Source organism: Anguilla rostrata, chromosome 18 (genome assembly GCF_018555375.3).
Source record: "Anguilla rostrata isolate EN2019 chromosome 18, ASM1855537v3, whole genome shotgun sequence".
NCBI classification, from domain to species: Eukaryota; Metazoa; Chordata; class Actinopteri; order Anguilliformes; family Anguillidae; genus Anguilla; species Anguilla rostrata.
The window spans coordinates 12,175,048-12,193,250 of NC_057950.1; the positions used below are offsets into that span (position 1 = coordinate 12,175,048).

At 46.2% G+C, this 18,203-nt stretch overlaps 1 protein-coding gene across 22 annotated transcripts in view; it reads left to right on the forward strand.

Moving 5' to 3' along the window:
• The window catches only part of LOC135244961 (neurexin-1a-like), a 312,297-nt gene that overhangs the window by 285,837 nt on the left and 8,257 nt on the right, over positions 1-18,203 (forward strand). For 13 of the 22 annotated variants that reach the window (XM_064317660.1, XM_064317661.1, XM_064317664.1 and 10 more), the window contains one exon: positions 9,180-9,267. In XM_064317660.1, coding sequence (XP_064173730.1) covers positions 9,180-9,267 — 88 coding nt within the window. The remainder of the gene's footprint in view (positions 1-9,179; positions 9,268-18,203) is intronic. The other 9 variants (XM_064317659.1, XM_064317675.1, XM_064317663.1 and 6 more) reach the window with 1 other exon arrangement.

Here is an 18,203-nt window from a genome sequence, read left to right on the forward strand (position 1 = left end):
CACATTGAGTCTTGATTTTCCATGGTGTTTAGCCTGCAGTAGCAATGTTTCATGGCCTGGTCCATATACTGTAAAAACTAGAGAAGTTTACTTTCAAAACTTCCTACTAGCTTTGGTTATTGTTCTCTGTATTTTTATATGTAAGGATTTTTTTTTTTTTGTTTTTTTTGCCTGAGTTTGCAGGGGCAAACATCGAATACTTGAATGAAAAAACAATATAGAATGGAAATGACTTTAGGATTGTGTGTGTGTGTGTGTGGTGGTGTGTGGATGGGGGTGTTAGAGCAGCAGGTTGCTTAGGTTCACATGGGCGTCTAGCTCAGCTGTGCGGTAGAATCCTTTGTGGAATGATGACATCAGCCGGAAAGAGTCTCCCTCCCCCCCCGGTGTCCCCATTTCCCTCCCCTAAAGACGGAACACTCCTCTAATTCCTTACCGTTTGCTATTAAGAACGTCAGGCAGTGCTGATGATGAATATTAGTGTGAGAAAAACATTTCTTAGAGGAGAGATTTTAAATAATTAGGGATCCCAGTGATTTCATTATTTATTTTTTTCTTCTACTATGAGGAATTCATTAAGCAACTGCTGGGGAGTGCAATACTCTACACACACCAGCAATAATGAAAACCAAGACTTGTTTACAGTCATGCACATCAACAAACAGTTTCTATTTTGGTTGGATTGAATCCGGCAGAGAGTTCATTAATGACTCTGAAATATTAATGTGCTCACGTGGTGCCGGCGGTGAGAGGAAGCTGGAGACGAGACGGGAGCAATCAGAGCTCTTTGCCTGAGCGGCCATTTGGGGCACTTCAGACACGCGCACACCGCCGTCCTGCCCGGCCAGGAGGGCGGCCGCGGACGGACGCTCGGCGCGACGCTAAGAGGCGGAGCTGCGCGTGGTGGTCGGATACCGCCGTCTAGCGGTTGGGGGGGTGGGGGGGGTGGTTTTCGGAAGCGACGTGGGGGGGGTGGTTTTGGGAAGCGACAGCGGCGGCGGGAAGATTCATGGCGATGGGGACGCGCAGGTGTCAGGGGAGGGAGCGGGCAGGCGCGGATTGTCAACTGTCCCGTGTCTCATGTACTAATGTAGAGCCCCGGGCTCAGTGCAGCTGCTCAGCTTTAAATAAAGAAGAGCGCCATTCCCAGAAAGACTGAGGGGAGGACAACACCTCGTCCCCGCCGCAAGACTGCTTGTCCTGGCTGACCTTTCCATTCGCATCGTTAGCATAAATATCATGAGCAGAAATAACCAGGCACCTGCACTGTGTGTAGCTTTGCTAGCATTGAGCTCCTTTTGTTAACTTTCACATTGAATTGGTTTTTGAAAAGCTAGCCTTATTTGGCAGGGCCATAATTGGATTTCTTTATCGTTTTAATTATGTGAATTATATGTCTGGTTGAGCTCTGTGTCTGTTCACCGTGTATTACAGTCTTGACTGAGCTGAGTTTCGTGGGGAGGTGGGGGAAGGGGGGGGGGGGGGTGGCGGTTGTGGGAGCTATCACTAGGCAACAGCCCCATGTGTTGATTGTGAGGGTGACTGTGGAATGCGCAATGTGAATAGAGTGCGGAATCGGAACACCTAAAGAAACTGCGTTGTGTTGTCACAGGGTCTCCCGGGACCCGCGAGGGTCCGCACAGAGAACGGAGAGAGCGCAGAGCCCCGCAGCCCTACATTATTCAGTGGAAATTTATTGAACATCGAGTCCTAAATTATTCACCAGCATTGACCTACTTGCACGGTGTCCAATTAGATACTGGAATGTTGTCGGGTGTTTTTTAAGTGTTTAACCGATACCACCATGCTAAGACTGCAGGCTGGAACAAGGCAGCCGGATATTTGTTGTGCCTCTTTGTGTAAGAAAATGGCTAATGGCGTAGTGTTTTTCTATCCCGTTTCTTTCTTTTTTTTTTCTTTTCCGAAATAAAATAACAGAATTAAAGACCTGAGGCAGTCTAGCTGGCTGTAGAATTGGCTCAGAACAGGTATCTGGAGAACTTATTAAAGAGCTGCAGCAGAAACTGGTCTAGGTCTCTAAGGCCTGCCCACCCCCTTTCTACTAAAATGACAGGGGGCTGAGCCCACCCCCCCAGCTCTCTTTCTCTCTCCCTCTTTTTTTATCTTTGCCTTTTGGTATCTCTCCTGCATAAAGGTGTAGAGATGAAGTGGCTCTCAGAAGCTGGTGTACCATATATTTAATGTGTATGTGTCTAAAATTTTACCCCCAAAGTCAAATATTGGCAATTTTTGCTTTCCTCTGGTTTCAGCGGAGCACAGCTCCATGATAGCACCGGTGCAAATATATTGCCACTGGTTCTGTGGGATATAAAGTTGTGTTGCGCACCTTTTGAGGAGAGCTGATCATGGGCAGAGAAGCGGCGTCATGTCAGTAAGCCAGCGCTGACGTCAGGGCATCCCTGGCGAGCTGTGTCCTATGTAGGACAAGCTCAGCCATAATGGATTGTTCACGAGGGCCTCTGGTTCCTTAAAAAAGGGAGATGGGGGTGTTAGCCTGTGCCGGCGAGAGAAGCTCTGCTGTTGTGGCACATTTCTCAAGTATGAAATCAATAGGGTGCTGAGGGGAGAACCGCAAAGGGAACAACCCAAATTTAGTCACAAAAGCCCACCGCAATGACCTTCATTCCTTTCTCTTCTTTTATTTTTTTTTCTTTTGGCTCTCATTGCCAGTTCTCCGGACAAACTCTAGGTTAGGATACGGCCACTCTAAATGTGAATTTTCCAGTGGCCCGTTGACTGTTCGCAGCAAGCTACTGTCGTAGCTGGGGCCCAAGCACACCGCTGTAAGGCTCCAGTAATGAGCACTTTCACTGACTGAGCCACTCAGGAATGATCCTTAATGTGGCTCAAAAGAAGCCAATAGCCTAGTTTGATCATTGAGCTTTTTATGTCCTCATGCAAGAGGGCATCCTTTCTCAAACTTTTCTTCCAAATGGGTGGTGAGAGAGAGAGAGAGAGAGAGAGATAGACAGAGAAAGAGAGAGAGAGAGAGGAATTTTAAAAAATGTACCGATATTTCCTTGCGGACAACAAACAGACGCTGAGTTATGGAGCAATACCCCAGCCTCACACCCTGCCTCTAATTAGGGGGAGAGCAGGTCTTGATTGGCAGGGCGGGTATTGGCTGTCTCTCCTTCTCTCCGGAGATCAAAGGGGAGAGAGTGAATTATGAACTCCACTCGAGGAGAAGTTGTAAATTACGCTTCGCGGGCCGACCTGGGACTGCTGACGGCGGTGCTCCTGGACCGGGGAGGAACTCCAACCCGGAGTTCGGCCGTCAGTCCAATTAAGAGGGCGGATTATCAATCTCGGCGGATCGAAAAAGGGGTACGTGACAGGGTTCGAGAGGAGGCGGCCGCCTGTCGGAAGAGAAACTGAGCGCGCACGTCTTCCGCGGATGACTCAATCAGCCAGAAGGGCCTTCTGATTACGTTCTGTGCCATAAGATTTGCATTCCGAATCTCTCGTGTAATGTCAGCTTACAGTAGGAAGTAATGAAATCAATGAGTTGTTTTTTTTAATTTATTATTTTAACGTGTTCCAAGGGTGAGGGAGACACACTTGAAGTGGCATATTTTGTATTGTGAACTTCGTTGAAAAAGCGGATAAAGTTTTCAATCCATCTTCCCTTGGAGCAGTGGCCTGTGTGCACTGCCAGTCTAATTATCTTTGAGCCTCTGTGGCATCCGATGTTTCTTTTCAGCTTGAAGATCACACCACTGAAACAGTTATCAAGAATTGTCTCCATTGAGAAATGAGTCACCTCTTATGTTATATGTGACAAAAGAGCCATAAGCCTTCACCGTTCCTGGAAAAAATAAACGGGAGCAAAATATAGTCATTTTGAGACAAGCTGAGAGCTTGGGTCAAGAGAAGCCGGGAGCAGCAGCGATTGCTTCCGACTGTCCTCTTTTTGCCTCAAGATGGGCTACCACAGCAGTCCTGGGGCTTTCCATCACATGTAAAGTGCATGCTGTGCGAGTTCACTGCGCTGTAGTATGGCACCATGGGACTGCTGTACGTCCTGTGAAGTTAAAGGCGTTCTGCACTCTTTATGAACGCTCACCGTGATGGCTACGCCAACGAGGGTTTAGCCTTCAGCAAGAGCTGGCTTGTGAACGCCCAAGAAAGAGCGAGCGTTACAGCGGTCGGGTGGGGGAACTGTCAACGACAAGGAAAAGCTCAACCTGAAGAGTGCATCATTTAAATGAGATAGTTTAAATAAATTTTAAATCATCTTGAATGTTTCAGGCATGTGATCTCAAAGTGAAATGTTGATCATTTATTGTAGCGCATTTTTAAAGAAAATTTATCTGATGGGCGGTATATTTCATGATACCATCCATCTACCAAAAATCCAGAGGTATGAAGTTTTGGCAGGACTGGTAAAATATCATTGAAGTGGAAACCCATCTGGAGTCAATGCTCTGAGACTCTACTCTTTGTAAACAAGACTCTACAAATAAAAGGTTTTGTTTGCATATCACCTCATGGACATGTGGGCAAAAAGCAAAGACCTTCCTCCACAAGTTTCCTTACGAATCTTTTAATATCTGTTTGCAATTCCACTGTATTTTGAATGCAACATTAAATATAATTTTGTATCGCTTTTATGTAAAATTACAATGATGCGGTGGGCATAAATATGGATCCAAACATGTCAAAACATTAGTGGGTAATGAGTAAATTAATAGTCTTAAGTAATTTGACTGATTTTTATTTAAATATAGTATTGTCACCAAAGGTCAGAGAGTGAGAGAGTGTTTTTTTGCTGTGAAGCATTGGTGGTAATTGGCTGGAAGAGTAAGGCACCATCAGATGTGACACTGTCAGTAGTTTCCTTCCAGTCATGCAGTATGCCTCACACATACCCAGAATTAAATTGCCACAGGTAAGAATGACCCAGAGCAGGACAGCTGCATGCTATGAATCTGTAATATTATTGAATTCTGACCAGGTCAGGACCGCATCAAAATGTTGACCTACACGCTAATCCCAGATGGCAAACTTGCACCCAATGGAAACTCTGCCCCTCCGGTACTTATTTATTTATTTTGCTTTACGGCCTTATTTTTCCCTCTCTGAGAAACATCCATGCAATCCTGGGTCGTATTTTTTGATAAGCCGGGTCAGAGATGTGATTTGGTTGAGATTAAATTGTCACACAGGCCCATGGACACAAATAAATTGCAGGACTGTGGGCCCTGAAGTGTCATAAGAGTCACCCCCTTAGTCTACAGACTGATAGGACTCCAGGTGCTGCATTTTTAGGACAGGCATCACTGGAATCTACAAAATAGTGAAGTAAGGGAAATGTTTCTCTGAAAGAAACCAGTGGGGCCCACTAGTTGCTCATGCAAGGCAAATTGCTTTGTAGCTTCTGGAAAAATATATAATTTTTATCAATAATTTCTTCTCACCCAAAATATTAGAATAGTTGTACGAGAATATCATTCTATATTGCTGTTCTCTTTTCACCCTTGCTTTAGGTTCTCACAATGTTTGAAGCAATTATGATACCGTAGTGAGCAGAATCTACACCACAGCACATTTAATAACAGAAAGTAAATAATAAAGGTTTTTCAGGGAATAGCAGTCTCATTTTCAGTCCGCAACAAACCAGCCTATTTTACTATGTTAACACACTGGGACACTATTCACAAGTGTCCTGTCCAGAAAGCATTTAGATCCAGATATTGGATCTCTCCATGGATCGAACCCCTGTTAAAGAGGGAGGGACTCATTAAGCCCTAGCCCAATTTTCCTCATTAGAACAAACCCAGGGGATTTTTACATTCGTTTTTTTCTTCTTATCATCAAAAGCAGAGCAATTCCCAGAGCCTCCTGGTCTAGCAACCTGTGAAAAAGCTTCTGGAAAAAATATGGCTTGAAATATGAAACTTGTGTTGATAGTTAACCTACATCGGGAAGGTTCTGCCTTACCTCTTGGCTCCGCCTGTGATTAAGGTGGAGAGAGAGAGAGAGACGGAGGGAAAGAGAGAGAGAGAGACAGAGGGAAAGAGAGATGTATCGATTCACGCGCCTCTTGCCCGTCATTATGGAGCGCCAGGATCTCCCGCCAGGAAAAACAAATCACATCCGCGGAGTGATGAATGTGGCACTCCGAGATCCGCGCACACTCTGCCATCTGGAGAACCGACGCCATGCATCAGCTTCGCGCAGCAAATTACATTTAGACTTGCACGGCCACCTCTGGCTGCAGAGAACAGAGACGCTTTAAGAAAAAATACATCAGACCCGACCCAAAATCACCACTGCTCGGTGGCTGCTGCTAGGGGAACGTATGTCCAAAAAATAAAATAAAATGTACAGCTCAACTATAGATGGATGCCGCTCTCGTGGGTGAATATTTTGCTAACGGTGAAAACTCAAACAGATCCACTCAAGAGTTTAAGGCACGAATCCAAAGCAAGACAGAATAGCGACTGTAGAAGTCAACGAATGGAGATTTCTAGTTCAAACTGCTTTATCTTCAGCTTCATTTCAAAACTTGCATCAGAAGCTGTTTAATTGTGGATGATACTGTGTCCGGGAGCTGCTTGTTTGGCACATCCTGCGGAGAAACTGGGTTCCAGTGTGCGTCATTGGGCCCCACAGTCTGGTTGTGTATCTTGCATCAGTGCTGACATTGGCCAGAACTTTGACCATCTTGATCTACTTGTGCCATCTGTGACTGAACAGCAATACATGCAATAGCTTAGCTGGAATACAGAGTTTAAAAAGAACCTCAATACAACAGGCCATTCCAAGTTATCAGTAAAAAAAAGTTTTGAAAGAGACACTTTATCACTATGACTTGATAAGCAGGAGAAACACATTTCAGGAATGTTTATCTATCGGAATACTGTATTTGTCCTTATAGCCTAGCCTTACCGCTCCCCAGCCCTAATCAAGTCCTCAGCCTGTCAATTCTCAATTTTCAGGACTGCAAATCGGTGGGCCTGTTTCATTATTTATCAAAAAGACTTGCTCTTGAAAGTGAAATGAATTCATCGATCAGCGCCCCGGCTGTCGAACGCATGAATATTTGAGTGTTGTCGCACCCCCAGGAGGACTGCTTTGATGGTTCTCCTTATTAATACTGAAGGCACATTGTGGAAGTCACTCAGTCAATTAGCGAGAGTGTGTGTGAGTGAGAGAGATGCGGTGTTTTTATGGAACTGCCAAGTCATGGCCACATCATCTGTGGGTCTGCTCCATGTTCTGACACACCAGGTCAGATATGCTCTAATTTAATTTAACATTGTGGAGATTAAAGCTCAAAGGAAGTCAAATGTAAACATCAATGGAGAGGAACCAATTGACCCGCTGGCTGTTTTACCTTCGGACAGATCAATACTGATGTAATCCGCAGGAGTTCATGTATCATTTCAGGAGCACGCTGCTGCTACATCAAATCCATCTTTGTTATATCTGTGCATAAGGATGGCCTTTCTGTTTTTCCATGGTGTAAAGTAGTGTGAAACAGCTGTTGGTTTGAGACTAGCAGAAAAACCTTATGCCATTCAACCCTGCTGTGATCTTCTGTCTTGAAAACACAGTAATGTCATTGTGTGCAGAATAGAATGCCACTGTTATGAAATAACAGCTTATAAAAGTAGTTGAATTATATTAAATCGTCTATAATTAAATTGAATTGGAAGGAGCAAAACTAATGTGTGCAAGAAAAGGTCTGTGTGGCGGATGAGAGACAGACACCAGGTTTATAGTGGAAAACACCCCCCCATTATACACTTTCTCCCAATGCAGCTTCAAGCAAGGGGGGAAAGCCCTCATTCAGCTCTGGCCCATATGAAACGTACACAGTGTACTGTGTGGCGTTGAAGATGGTAGAGTGCTCTGAAGAAATGACCTTTACTGCCAAACTTGATCTGATTGCCCCTGGCAAGAATATGAAAGATGTTGCTGAGTACTATTTTATTCTTTCATTTTCTTTCTTTTCTTACTTGCCCTTGTCCTTAATTCCCAGACTCTCCATTTTTATATAAGGCTAGTCCCTGAAATAAAAAGAAGTGGGGTGGGCGAGGCACAAGTGGGTATTGGATTAGTATGTTGGTGCGTATGGACGGAGTGTAGCACAGTGGGTAAGGAACTGGGTTTGTAACCGAAAGGTCGCAGGGTCGATTCCCGGATAGGACACTGCCGTTGTACCCTTGAGCAAGGTACTTAACCGAAATTGCTTCAGTATATATCCAGCTGTATAAATGGATACAATGTAAAATGCTATGTAAAAGTTGTGTAAGTCGCTCTGGATAAGAGCGTCTGCTAAATGCCTGTAATGTAATGTAATGTACAGATTAAGTGTTTGAAGATAATGTTTGGAGATTCGGGGCGTACTGATGAAGTGTTTGAGTTAGCATGTGTTTGGATAAGGTTATCGGAACAAAGTTGCTCTCAGGCTTTAATATAAAAAATACAATGGAGTGTTTGGAATGAGGGTGCAGTTAATGGCTTGGGACTAGAACACATGGAGATGTCCAGGGTCATGGTGAAGGCTTTTATAGGACTGTGGAGGATCAATATACACTTGCATGAGCATCAAACAGAACAGCGCCGTCCTTCCCCTGGAGTGGTACTTTCGCTTGTCTCTCTAGTCATTTGGTGGAGTAAATGCACACAGGGGAGAGGAGGCTTTTATTTTTCCCCAAAGTTGCCAGTGTCCATTCGTTCTGCTATCGTCTAGTCAGCTCTGAACAATAAAAAAGCCGCCTCTCTGCTAGAGTGCCATTTATCATTTTGCTCGCACTTAGTTGGGAAATAAGAATTATGAGAGAAAAACTTGAAGAGAAGAGAGAAAATACTGTTGATGGCACTGGAGTGGACTGAAAACAAGCTGTAAAACTCTTCTCCTTAGTCTCTTAGGATCAGGGGTGAGGAGTCTGAGAGCACTGATGCTCCATAGTTGTCTGGCTCTGGTTTTTTTTTTTTTTTGGGGCGTGTTGAAGGAAGTGGGTGAATCTGCTGACTAAGCAGTAAAGGTAAAGACTGGGCTAAGCACGGTTCCAGTTGTGTTCTTTGTGAAAGCTAGGGGTTTGCTTGGATTTGGAGAGTGCGAGGCTCCTCTTCTCATCCAGAGCCTTGTACCTGGCGGAGTTCGACACAGCGTGTTCACCCTCTCCCTCTCTCTCCTCCCGCAGACCACGGATGACCTGTTGGTGGCGTCTGCGGAGTGTCCGACTGACGATGAGGACATAGATCCCTGTGAGCCGAGCTCAGGTGGGTTAGGTTAGTCATCTCTTTTATTACTACTTCTCCCTGGGCGTGTCAGTGTCTTTGTGTGCGTGTGTGCGTGTGTGTATGTATATGTGTGTGTGTGTGTGTGTGTGTGTGTATGTGTGTATGTGTGTTTGTGTGTGTGTGTGTATGTTTGTGTGTATGCATGCATGTGTGTGTGTGTGTGTGCGTGTGTGTGTGTTCACAGCAGTATTACAACACCAAAGGTCAATTGGCTTTTCACCACTGTTTTTAGTGTCACAGTCTTACTGTTGTGTGTCTAATGGATTCCCTGGCCTGCACACTACTCTAACCTTCACCACACACAGCCATGCTGGTTTCTAACCCTCTCCACAAGCGTCACAGCCAGAGCATGCCCTGGTCGTCTCCGACCAACGGCACGGGCAGGAGCACGGGCAGCGGCCCGCCCCTGCGTGACCATGCGGCGCCCGTCCGACGCTGACCGCGCGGCCCAGATTAATTCTCCGGCTCCCTGACCGCTCTCCGCGCGGGTGACCGGAGTTTCGCAGCGGTCATTAATTAGCGAGTGGCACCTCACCCTGAGCCGGGAGCCGTTGTGTCCGCTCTGTTTGCGGAACCCGCCCGCGCGGCTTCTCCGGCGCGAGCGGCGGGAGCCTGTTCGAGGCGTCCGCGTCACAGCGCCCGCTCTCCGGAGCGCCTCGCTCTTGTCGAACTCTCCGTGTGAGAGTCTGCATAATTACCCCGGCGTTCTGCCCGCGGATTAATTCGCGATTAAGCCCAGACTCAGGTGAGCGCCGCCGTTTCTCGGCGGTCCTCGGAGAGGGAGCGCTCTGGCTTCCGGAACGTTCCAGATCCCGTGCCTGAACTCCACCTGTCAATTTTCATTTTGAGCCGTAAACAGAAAGGGTTGGGAATAGGAATTCCTGTTGTCAATTTGATGCCGAAGCTTAAAATAGCAACTTGTTAAGACTGTTGCAGTCCGCTGCTGTGGGCCTGGGAGGGAAAAGCCACCGTGCCTCGCCAAGCATTTAAGACTCAACAAAACGCCGAAGCACCATTTCGACATGTGTTTATGTTGTTGTTGTTAAGCTTCTTCAGGTTTCTTGGTCTCTTGTTGCTGTGGATTAGTTTCCCTTCTCAGACCCAACAAATTAGCAAAACAGAAAGTGCACCAACCAGAGTCTTTACCGCTTATTCTAGACAAAGGGGATTCCTTAATATCAAGAGCAGATAAATTGTGAAAGGGAGAGACAATTAAAATCAGACTTAAAGCCCTTTTGTTTTATCTGTCTTTATTCTGTGGCAGCAAAGCTACAATCAAGCAAATGAGTGTTTTTGTCTTCTGTAAAAACTGGTAGTTATATGACCTGCATTTGGGCTCCAGAGAGAATCAGCGCTTCGGGCATTTTGGAGTGACCCACGAGACCTGATCCCAGCTCCTTTTCGTGAAACAAAATGCGTACTTCCGCTTGAGTATGGTGCTATGAAAATAAACAAGCAAGCAAATATAAAATAATTTAATAAAATAAACCCAGCTCTTTTTGAATGAAGCACTAATTGCGTTGAACAAGGAGTTCTGCTGAAGGAACGCCTACTGTAATGTAAAATGTAAAATGCTCGTAGACCTTTACTGTGCAGAAACTCAGAGCAGCCTTTCACAGACAGTGGCCTTACGATACCTGGAACCTCTAAGGTGGTGAACACAGGGCCCTGATTTATATCTACGTTTAAAATAATTTACACAGAGAGATCAGGGGGTCTGAACCGATATCTTGGTTAGCTCAGGCACGTATGGAAGACTGTGTCCACCGGACTTAAGCCTGGTCATCTTTTATTACAGAAAGGGCAGACGTCTCTCCACGGACGAGACGCACAGCCTGTCTCTTTTTGTTGAATAATTACACTCTGACACTCTCAATCAAAGAGAATCTAGTTAATATCGCAGACTTGTGAGGTGACTTTTGAAGGATTTGCGCAGGTGCCTATCATGGAAAGCATATTTCCTTCATCTTTCTTTGTCGTTTTTTTTTTCTTAGCAAGGATATTTTAACTGTCATTTCTTTTTTTTTTCCTTATAAGGAGAGCAGGAGACAGTCTTTCCTCCTTTGGTATTTTTTGCTTTGTTCGAACAGAATAAAAGCAGACAGCTTTAGATACCGTAGAGAATAGACAGCAGTGGAAATGCCATGGTGGGGATCCAAGCCCTTGCCCATGTGGGGGTAACCACATATGGCTCAATATGGTAACCACAGTTGGCAGTCAGACTTCTCATTGCAACTTATTTTCTTATGTAATTGCATCCTCTGTTTTACCTGACATTCGTAAAAGGCCAGATCCCTTTTCAAAACGAGCAATGCATCGTGGATTGTTGCAGGAAGTGGGGAGAGGGGGGGTGGAAAGAAAGAAGCGTGTCAACAGTTGCATGGCAACGACACTGCAGTATCTTGAGGGGGAGGATACGACCCTGACGGTTGACCGTCATGCTGTGAAGACCCCCCTCTGCTCCAGTCATGGCTGACATCGAACACCAATCAATTTCTCAGGTGTTTTTGTCCCCTCACACCCCACACGCCCCCCTGTAGTGAGTCAGCGGCATGGGCAGTAATCTTCGCCAGCCTGACGATTAGCTCACTCTGCAGCAAATTGAATCTCCTCCCTGACCCTCCATGTGGGTGATGAGATCCTGGCTTCAGCAGCGCTGGGTCTTTGAAGGGGGGGGGGGGGGGGGTGGAGTTGGAGAGTGAGGAAGCGATATAGTCCTGCGCTACTCGACTCCAGGTCCTGTGGGCCGCAGTGTCTGCAGGTATCTGCTCCAACCGTGCACTACACCACCTGACTTCATTAATTACATCAGCTCCTTGTTCCAAGAAGTAAGCTCATTAATGAAATCAGGTGTGTAGTGCACGGTTGGAGAGAATACCCGCAGCCACTGCAACCGACAGGACCTGGTGTAGTTGAGTAGCACGGGTGTAATGTCTGTGGGGTGCAGCAGTAGGAGGACCGTCTTTTCTCTCTCTCTTGCTCTCCCCACTCCTCCCCATCTCTCTGTCCCCCACTCTAGCTCTGACTCCATCTCTATCTATCCTCCCCTCTCTGCCCCCCTGCTCTCTCTCTCTTCCCCCTATCTCTCTCTCCCTCTCTTTGCTGGATAGCTGCAGGGAAGGTGACAGCTCAGCCCGTTGGGAAGCCTGGCCCTGGAGGGCTGGAATAACACTGCCGCTTGATCCAATTGGACCCAGAGCCAGGAGTCTCCCAGTGTGCCGAGCGGCTTACGTTATTGAGTTATCTGGCCTGGAAAAAAGAACAGAAAGCCAAATTGCAGATTTCATTTTCAACAAAGAGCAGGACCTGCAGTACGCTTCATGAGGTGTTTGACAAACTGGAGTAGAGCTTCCTAACAGCATGAAAATCTGCCTCTCCTCTGCAGATATTTTTTCTGCTCCGTCTCTTTTGTCCTGTGCTACTTTCCCTAGTCTCACTTCAGAAACAGCAGAGAGAGATGCCTGCCGGCACGCTCCCCTGTTGCCTTCACTGGTTTTTCACACAATGTTATCGGATGCCATTTTTCATCCACTCAACCATTTTTCTTGTTCATGTCCATGTCTTTTATTTTTTCCTATTTCTCAAAAATTTTCCACTGGTGGCAGACATCCTCTGGTGGTTTGGGAGGGCAAGGAAGTCAGTCACCCCCCTGGCTTCTCACTGTGCTAGCAGCTAGCTAAGCAGCCATGGCTGCCGAGCTGGAGGGCTGTGCTGCTGCCATCAGTGACATCACAGGCGTGTGATCGAAGCATCGCAAATGACCATTTGGGAGTGACGGTTTTACCCTTCCCCCTGAGAGCAGCTGTGCAACCAATCCTGTTTTGCCTCACAAGACCACGGCCGCAGTATATTTAATCTGGCCCAGGTGTCACTGCTTCGCTCAGTGGTTTAACCGAAAGTGTTCTGGCTTAACACAAGGGTGGCTTGAGTGGGCAGGAAACCATGCCATCGCCCCTTCAGGTGCAGTAAATAAATCTCTCCCACACCGTCTGATTGGCCAGCGTGTCTTTCCACTCAAAAATAGTATGAACATCCTTTTTCTCCACAAGGCTCCACAAAAAAGTTTTCATCTGCTCACAGGGCTCTCAGTTCAGGTCAGTGACATCGCTGCAGGTCACACGTTCATGTTTCCAGAATGGTCCTGGCCAGCACTAGAGCTCGGTTTTGTTTGAAGGGTCTCTTTCCTTTCCTTCGTGCGTGATCACGATCATGATGGAAACAGCTCCCATTGGCGCTCCGCAGACCGGCTAGCGGCTGCACTTCCTCCGCACACGCCGGCCTTACGCTCATTAAAGCTGTGACTGTAGCAGCTCACTCTAATACCCTGCAGAGTAAACGGGGCCGGCCACCCCCCGTCCCTATCCCATGACCGTCGAGCGCTGCTCAGGTCTCTGCCCACGGCGTTTTAGCGAGCCGTTTCTCTTGCGGCTGCCTCGCTTTCTTCCGCTTGCTTTTGGGCAGGTAAAGGTCAGCCATTTTCTCTGTTTGGGTTCTTCTCTTTTCTTTTCTTTTTTCTTTCCATTCCTCGTCCAGCAATGTACAGTGGGGTTTTCAGCTAGAGAAGTGTTTGACATTTGTGCTAATGTGTTTGTTTTATAAAAAGAAAAAAGAAAAAAAAAAACATTTAAGAGGGAAACCGATTAATCAAGTAGCAAATGGCAAATTTCATCTTAAGATGAAGGGTTATGACAGGCTGGCACCCCATGCAACAAAAAATGATTCCGGCAAGATATTGTTTTAAAGAAATGTCGAGATTAATGAAATAATCAGTGCGTGCTGGTGGCTGGAGAGGTCATTGCCCACACATAATAGGCTATTTAATCATTCCCAGCATGCACTTTGGCTGTTGGTGAAATTCGCTGTGGAACTTATAGTCACCATGTTAATGCCACTGATTCTGCCTGTGAGAGACCATAATGACCCGATAAAATGCACAGAAAGGTAATCAACATATTGTGTGAAGGATATATTTATTTTATTTTATAGATGAACAGTTTACCAGTGTGTGCAGTGAGAAAGCTGTGCTGTGCATTGTTTGGAACCGCTTTTGTGCTGCCATGATGAGGATCGTTCCAGCATCTTGTCTCACTGGTGCCTTTCTGCACTGCAATCGCTGACGAAACCAGGCAATTTCCCAGTGGCCTCTGCCAGTTAGCGTCTGAAAAGTTTGAAAAATTTGTAATTGCGTTCGTTTACATACCGCCCCCTTTGCTGTAGATTACCCCTGACAGGCAGTGCGACAGACTTACATTTAATGAAATGTGTTGGCCGGGAAACAGGATTTCATGGTCATGTCTGCTCGGCTGTCAGACCCAACTCCGATTCTCTCTTACTTATCTTTTCAATTATTTTTGCTTCCCCCAGACCTTTCAAACGACATGTTTTTAGTGACATCCAAATGCCATACGTTCGTTTATTATTCCATGGAATGTAGGAAGGGTTTTTTTTTTCTTTTGGTTTCTTTATTTATTTATTTTATTTTTTGCTTTTTCCGTGGAGAAAATGAGATTAAGAAAGGCGGTTATATGCATAGCTAACGGAACCGGCTTTTGGGTTAACCAAATGCTGAAATTGGTTTGTGAAAAAAAGAAACACAGGTGAACGCTGATCCATGAAACACATCTTCAGCCACCCAGTGACCAAAATGCATATAATGTTCATAAAACTGGTGCTGCCTTGCCAAGAGGTCAATTTTTAAGACACAGCAAGCGTAAAACAATATGTACTGCCTTGTCAGTGATGGCTACATTATTTTGCATTATTTATTTGCTAAGCATATGTCCCCATTTGCCTTGCACAGTCTCCTTTCTCTATGTACGTATTATGCATTTAATACATCCCAGCGCGTACCCATGTGATGCCTTGCGCAAGGGCACAGTTGCTGTGCCCTAACTGGGATTTGAACCCGCAACCTGTGACTTAGAGGCTCTGTTCTGGAGTCATTACACTACAGCACCCCCCACTGTGTGTTTGAGCATGTAGGAGGGGAGGGGCACTTTTCGTGAAACAACATTCATAAAACATTGCGCAAAGCCATTGCTGAGAGATCGCTGTTGTTCTGGATTGGGGAGGTAGATTTCTTTTTGTACAACCTGGGCTACGAGGTCTGATAAGAAGACAGATTGGACATCAGCGCTCAAAGTGCTGAACGCACCGGGCTGCTCTTCCACACAAGATAGAAAAAAACAACCCTAATGACTCCCATTTCTTTTGTTTACAGTAATTATGCTTTTTTCTCCCTCAAGCAGTATTAGGTTTCTCAATTGCACCCCAGTAAATACGAATAACAAGCTTAGAGAGATGCAGTAATATAATGTCTGGACATTCAGTGCCCCCCCCCCCTTTTTCACATCCGCTCATTATCTGATGTCAAATATGGACTGCACCGCGTGTATCTCCAGAAAAGGGCCATATTTATCGACCGCTACATAACCGAGACAGGCCAAGCACAATGAATGCTGCTTTGATTGCTATATTGGAAAATGTGATTTCTTTATCCCCAGAGCCTTATCAGACTGCAGTATTTACAGTAAAGCCATCCATACTGGTCCCCGCAGTACGCCTTTTTTTTCTACCCTTTATTTTTTTTTGAGGGCGTGGGATTTAACCGTGTCCGATTTTAATTCCCCAAAGGCAGGCATGGCAAGCCAGTTGCACAAGCAATGCAACAATGCCAGGCCTGATTGTGATGAATAGTCATCGATTGCCTGAGGTCTGAAGACACAAATGAATAAGTGACTCCCCATAACAATGGGAAAGAATGGGCAGTAAAGTCAGATAGAAACATGCATGCAGGCATACACGCACGCACGCACACATGCATCAACACACAGTCATGCGTGCATGCATGCATATGTATCTATATACAAACATACACATTTTGCACACTTTCTTGCACATTCACTGAATATGCCTGCAGAAAGGGCAACAGCAGTTATGCCCTAATAAATAGCATCAGCCGGCCTTAAATGGGGCATACCGCTCCATATAACATCATGGTGATGAGATGTGTACGCCAGTGTAATGAAGAGACTTCGGTGACACGCACAGTAGTCGTGCCTCTCCTGTCGAATCAGCACAAACCCACTGAGGAGAAGCCTTCCGCAGAGCAGTAAAACAGGAGCCGCCGCAGGGCTGGAGAGAAGGTTAGGGGACTGTATCACAGTCTCCTGCCAGCAGGCCATTTGAGACAGCCACAGCGGGCAAGCTTTCGCCCTGCCGAATGCGGACGGCCATTGCTTTGTTGCGTTTAATGGAGCTGACTGCCCCGTCTTAGTCTGAGTCCGGCCGTGTCACCTTGCTCAAGGTCAGGCATGTCCCACCTGGGATTGGACCATCAGCACACGCTGGCCTTCCTTCAAGCTCGTGGAGATGTTCTGGCCTGTGACTGCACACCTGTATTCTGAATAAATAATGCGTACCAGCTTGTTGTCTGAGGCAATTTGAGTGCTTCACTCTGAGGTGGAAGAGCTGTTGACTGGTCTGGATTAGTCCACTGTTGATAAAACAGCAGTTACACATGGATTTGCTGGATTGTGAAGGACCACTTGCCCATTGGCAGAGGTTACTGTGACTTGCTGTGTGAAGAGTCTGAATCATTGCTGCTGTTCCAAAGGTTGGACTCCTAACTGTCAGGTTCAAAATGCTGATTTTTCTGCAGCTAAAACTCAACGGTATGAGTTTGAAATATGTTCTTAAAGATGTAGCAATATTTTTTTTTTTGTCTGAAATTAATATTTATTAGTAATCTAATTCTAGCACATGGTAGTTGCAGAGGATGTGAACACACTGCATTGCTTCTCCTCCATAGCTTGCCCTGACATGTTCAGCGTTTCCTGCTCTATCTTTGAGCAGCGGCAGGAGTACTTCTGGGTGAAGCTCCACGCTTGATATCCAGCCCACACGCGGATGTTTGTGAAAAGAGCCCGGCCTTTCGAGGACGTGCGGTTAATTAAAATAAAATACTTAATATCTGAGCGTTATGCCAAGGGCAGCGCTGGCTGATAATGTGATCTGCCTGCAGTCGATCTGCTCCGATGTGACAAGGCTGACAGCGGGTGATTATGACTGGGTATGTAGTGCCACTGTAACACTAATCCCCAGGATTACGGAGATGTGTCACCGAGTGAGCTAACTGAACCCATGCGGCGCTTCCGGAGAGTTCCTCTATGCGCGGCGTTAAGCTGAAACACACCGCAGTCCGCAGCCGTATCGAAACAGGCGTGCGTGCGCCACACACGAACGCAGACGCGCAGTTGCGCAAACACCCGTGCACATGCAAACACTCAAACACACACAGGCAACAGTACGTTATCGAGTGATTAGCACCTGACGTTAAACCGCAAAGATGCAAAAAAAGTATGGACGTGTACAAACACAAATATATATAGTAAACGCACATATTCAGACAGATACAGTGTGTACAAACAGCACACAGATCGATAATTGATCACTATTAGCAGAACCCTGTTCGTTCCCATTCTGTCACTCGTTAGCTCAGTGGGGCATGTTCTGGATTTAAATGAGGTAGATTCCTCTCCTGGCGGTCCAATAGTACCATCTCTGAGCTCTCTTCTGCTGTCCAGTTTCTCCCATCCCCAATCGTCTGACTTCCTGATGTTCTACATTTGACCGCAGTGCTCTGATCAGACACCACCCCCCACCCCCCCCACCCCAGTCCACTCCTTCAAGGGGTACCACACATCAAATCCCCTGTTTCTTTTGTGGCTGCAGTTGACATCTGCTGTTCGTTTTTAATGGAGCACATCTCCATTCATGATTTCCAAGAAATCAGTGAAGAAAAATACGACAGTACCAACTGTCATATTGTAGTTCTGGCTCGTCGTGGCATAAATGGTATTATCTGGTATACATCAACATGAACTACGCTGCCCTTCAAGGGGCTCTCCTTTGTCACGTCGGGG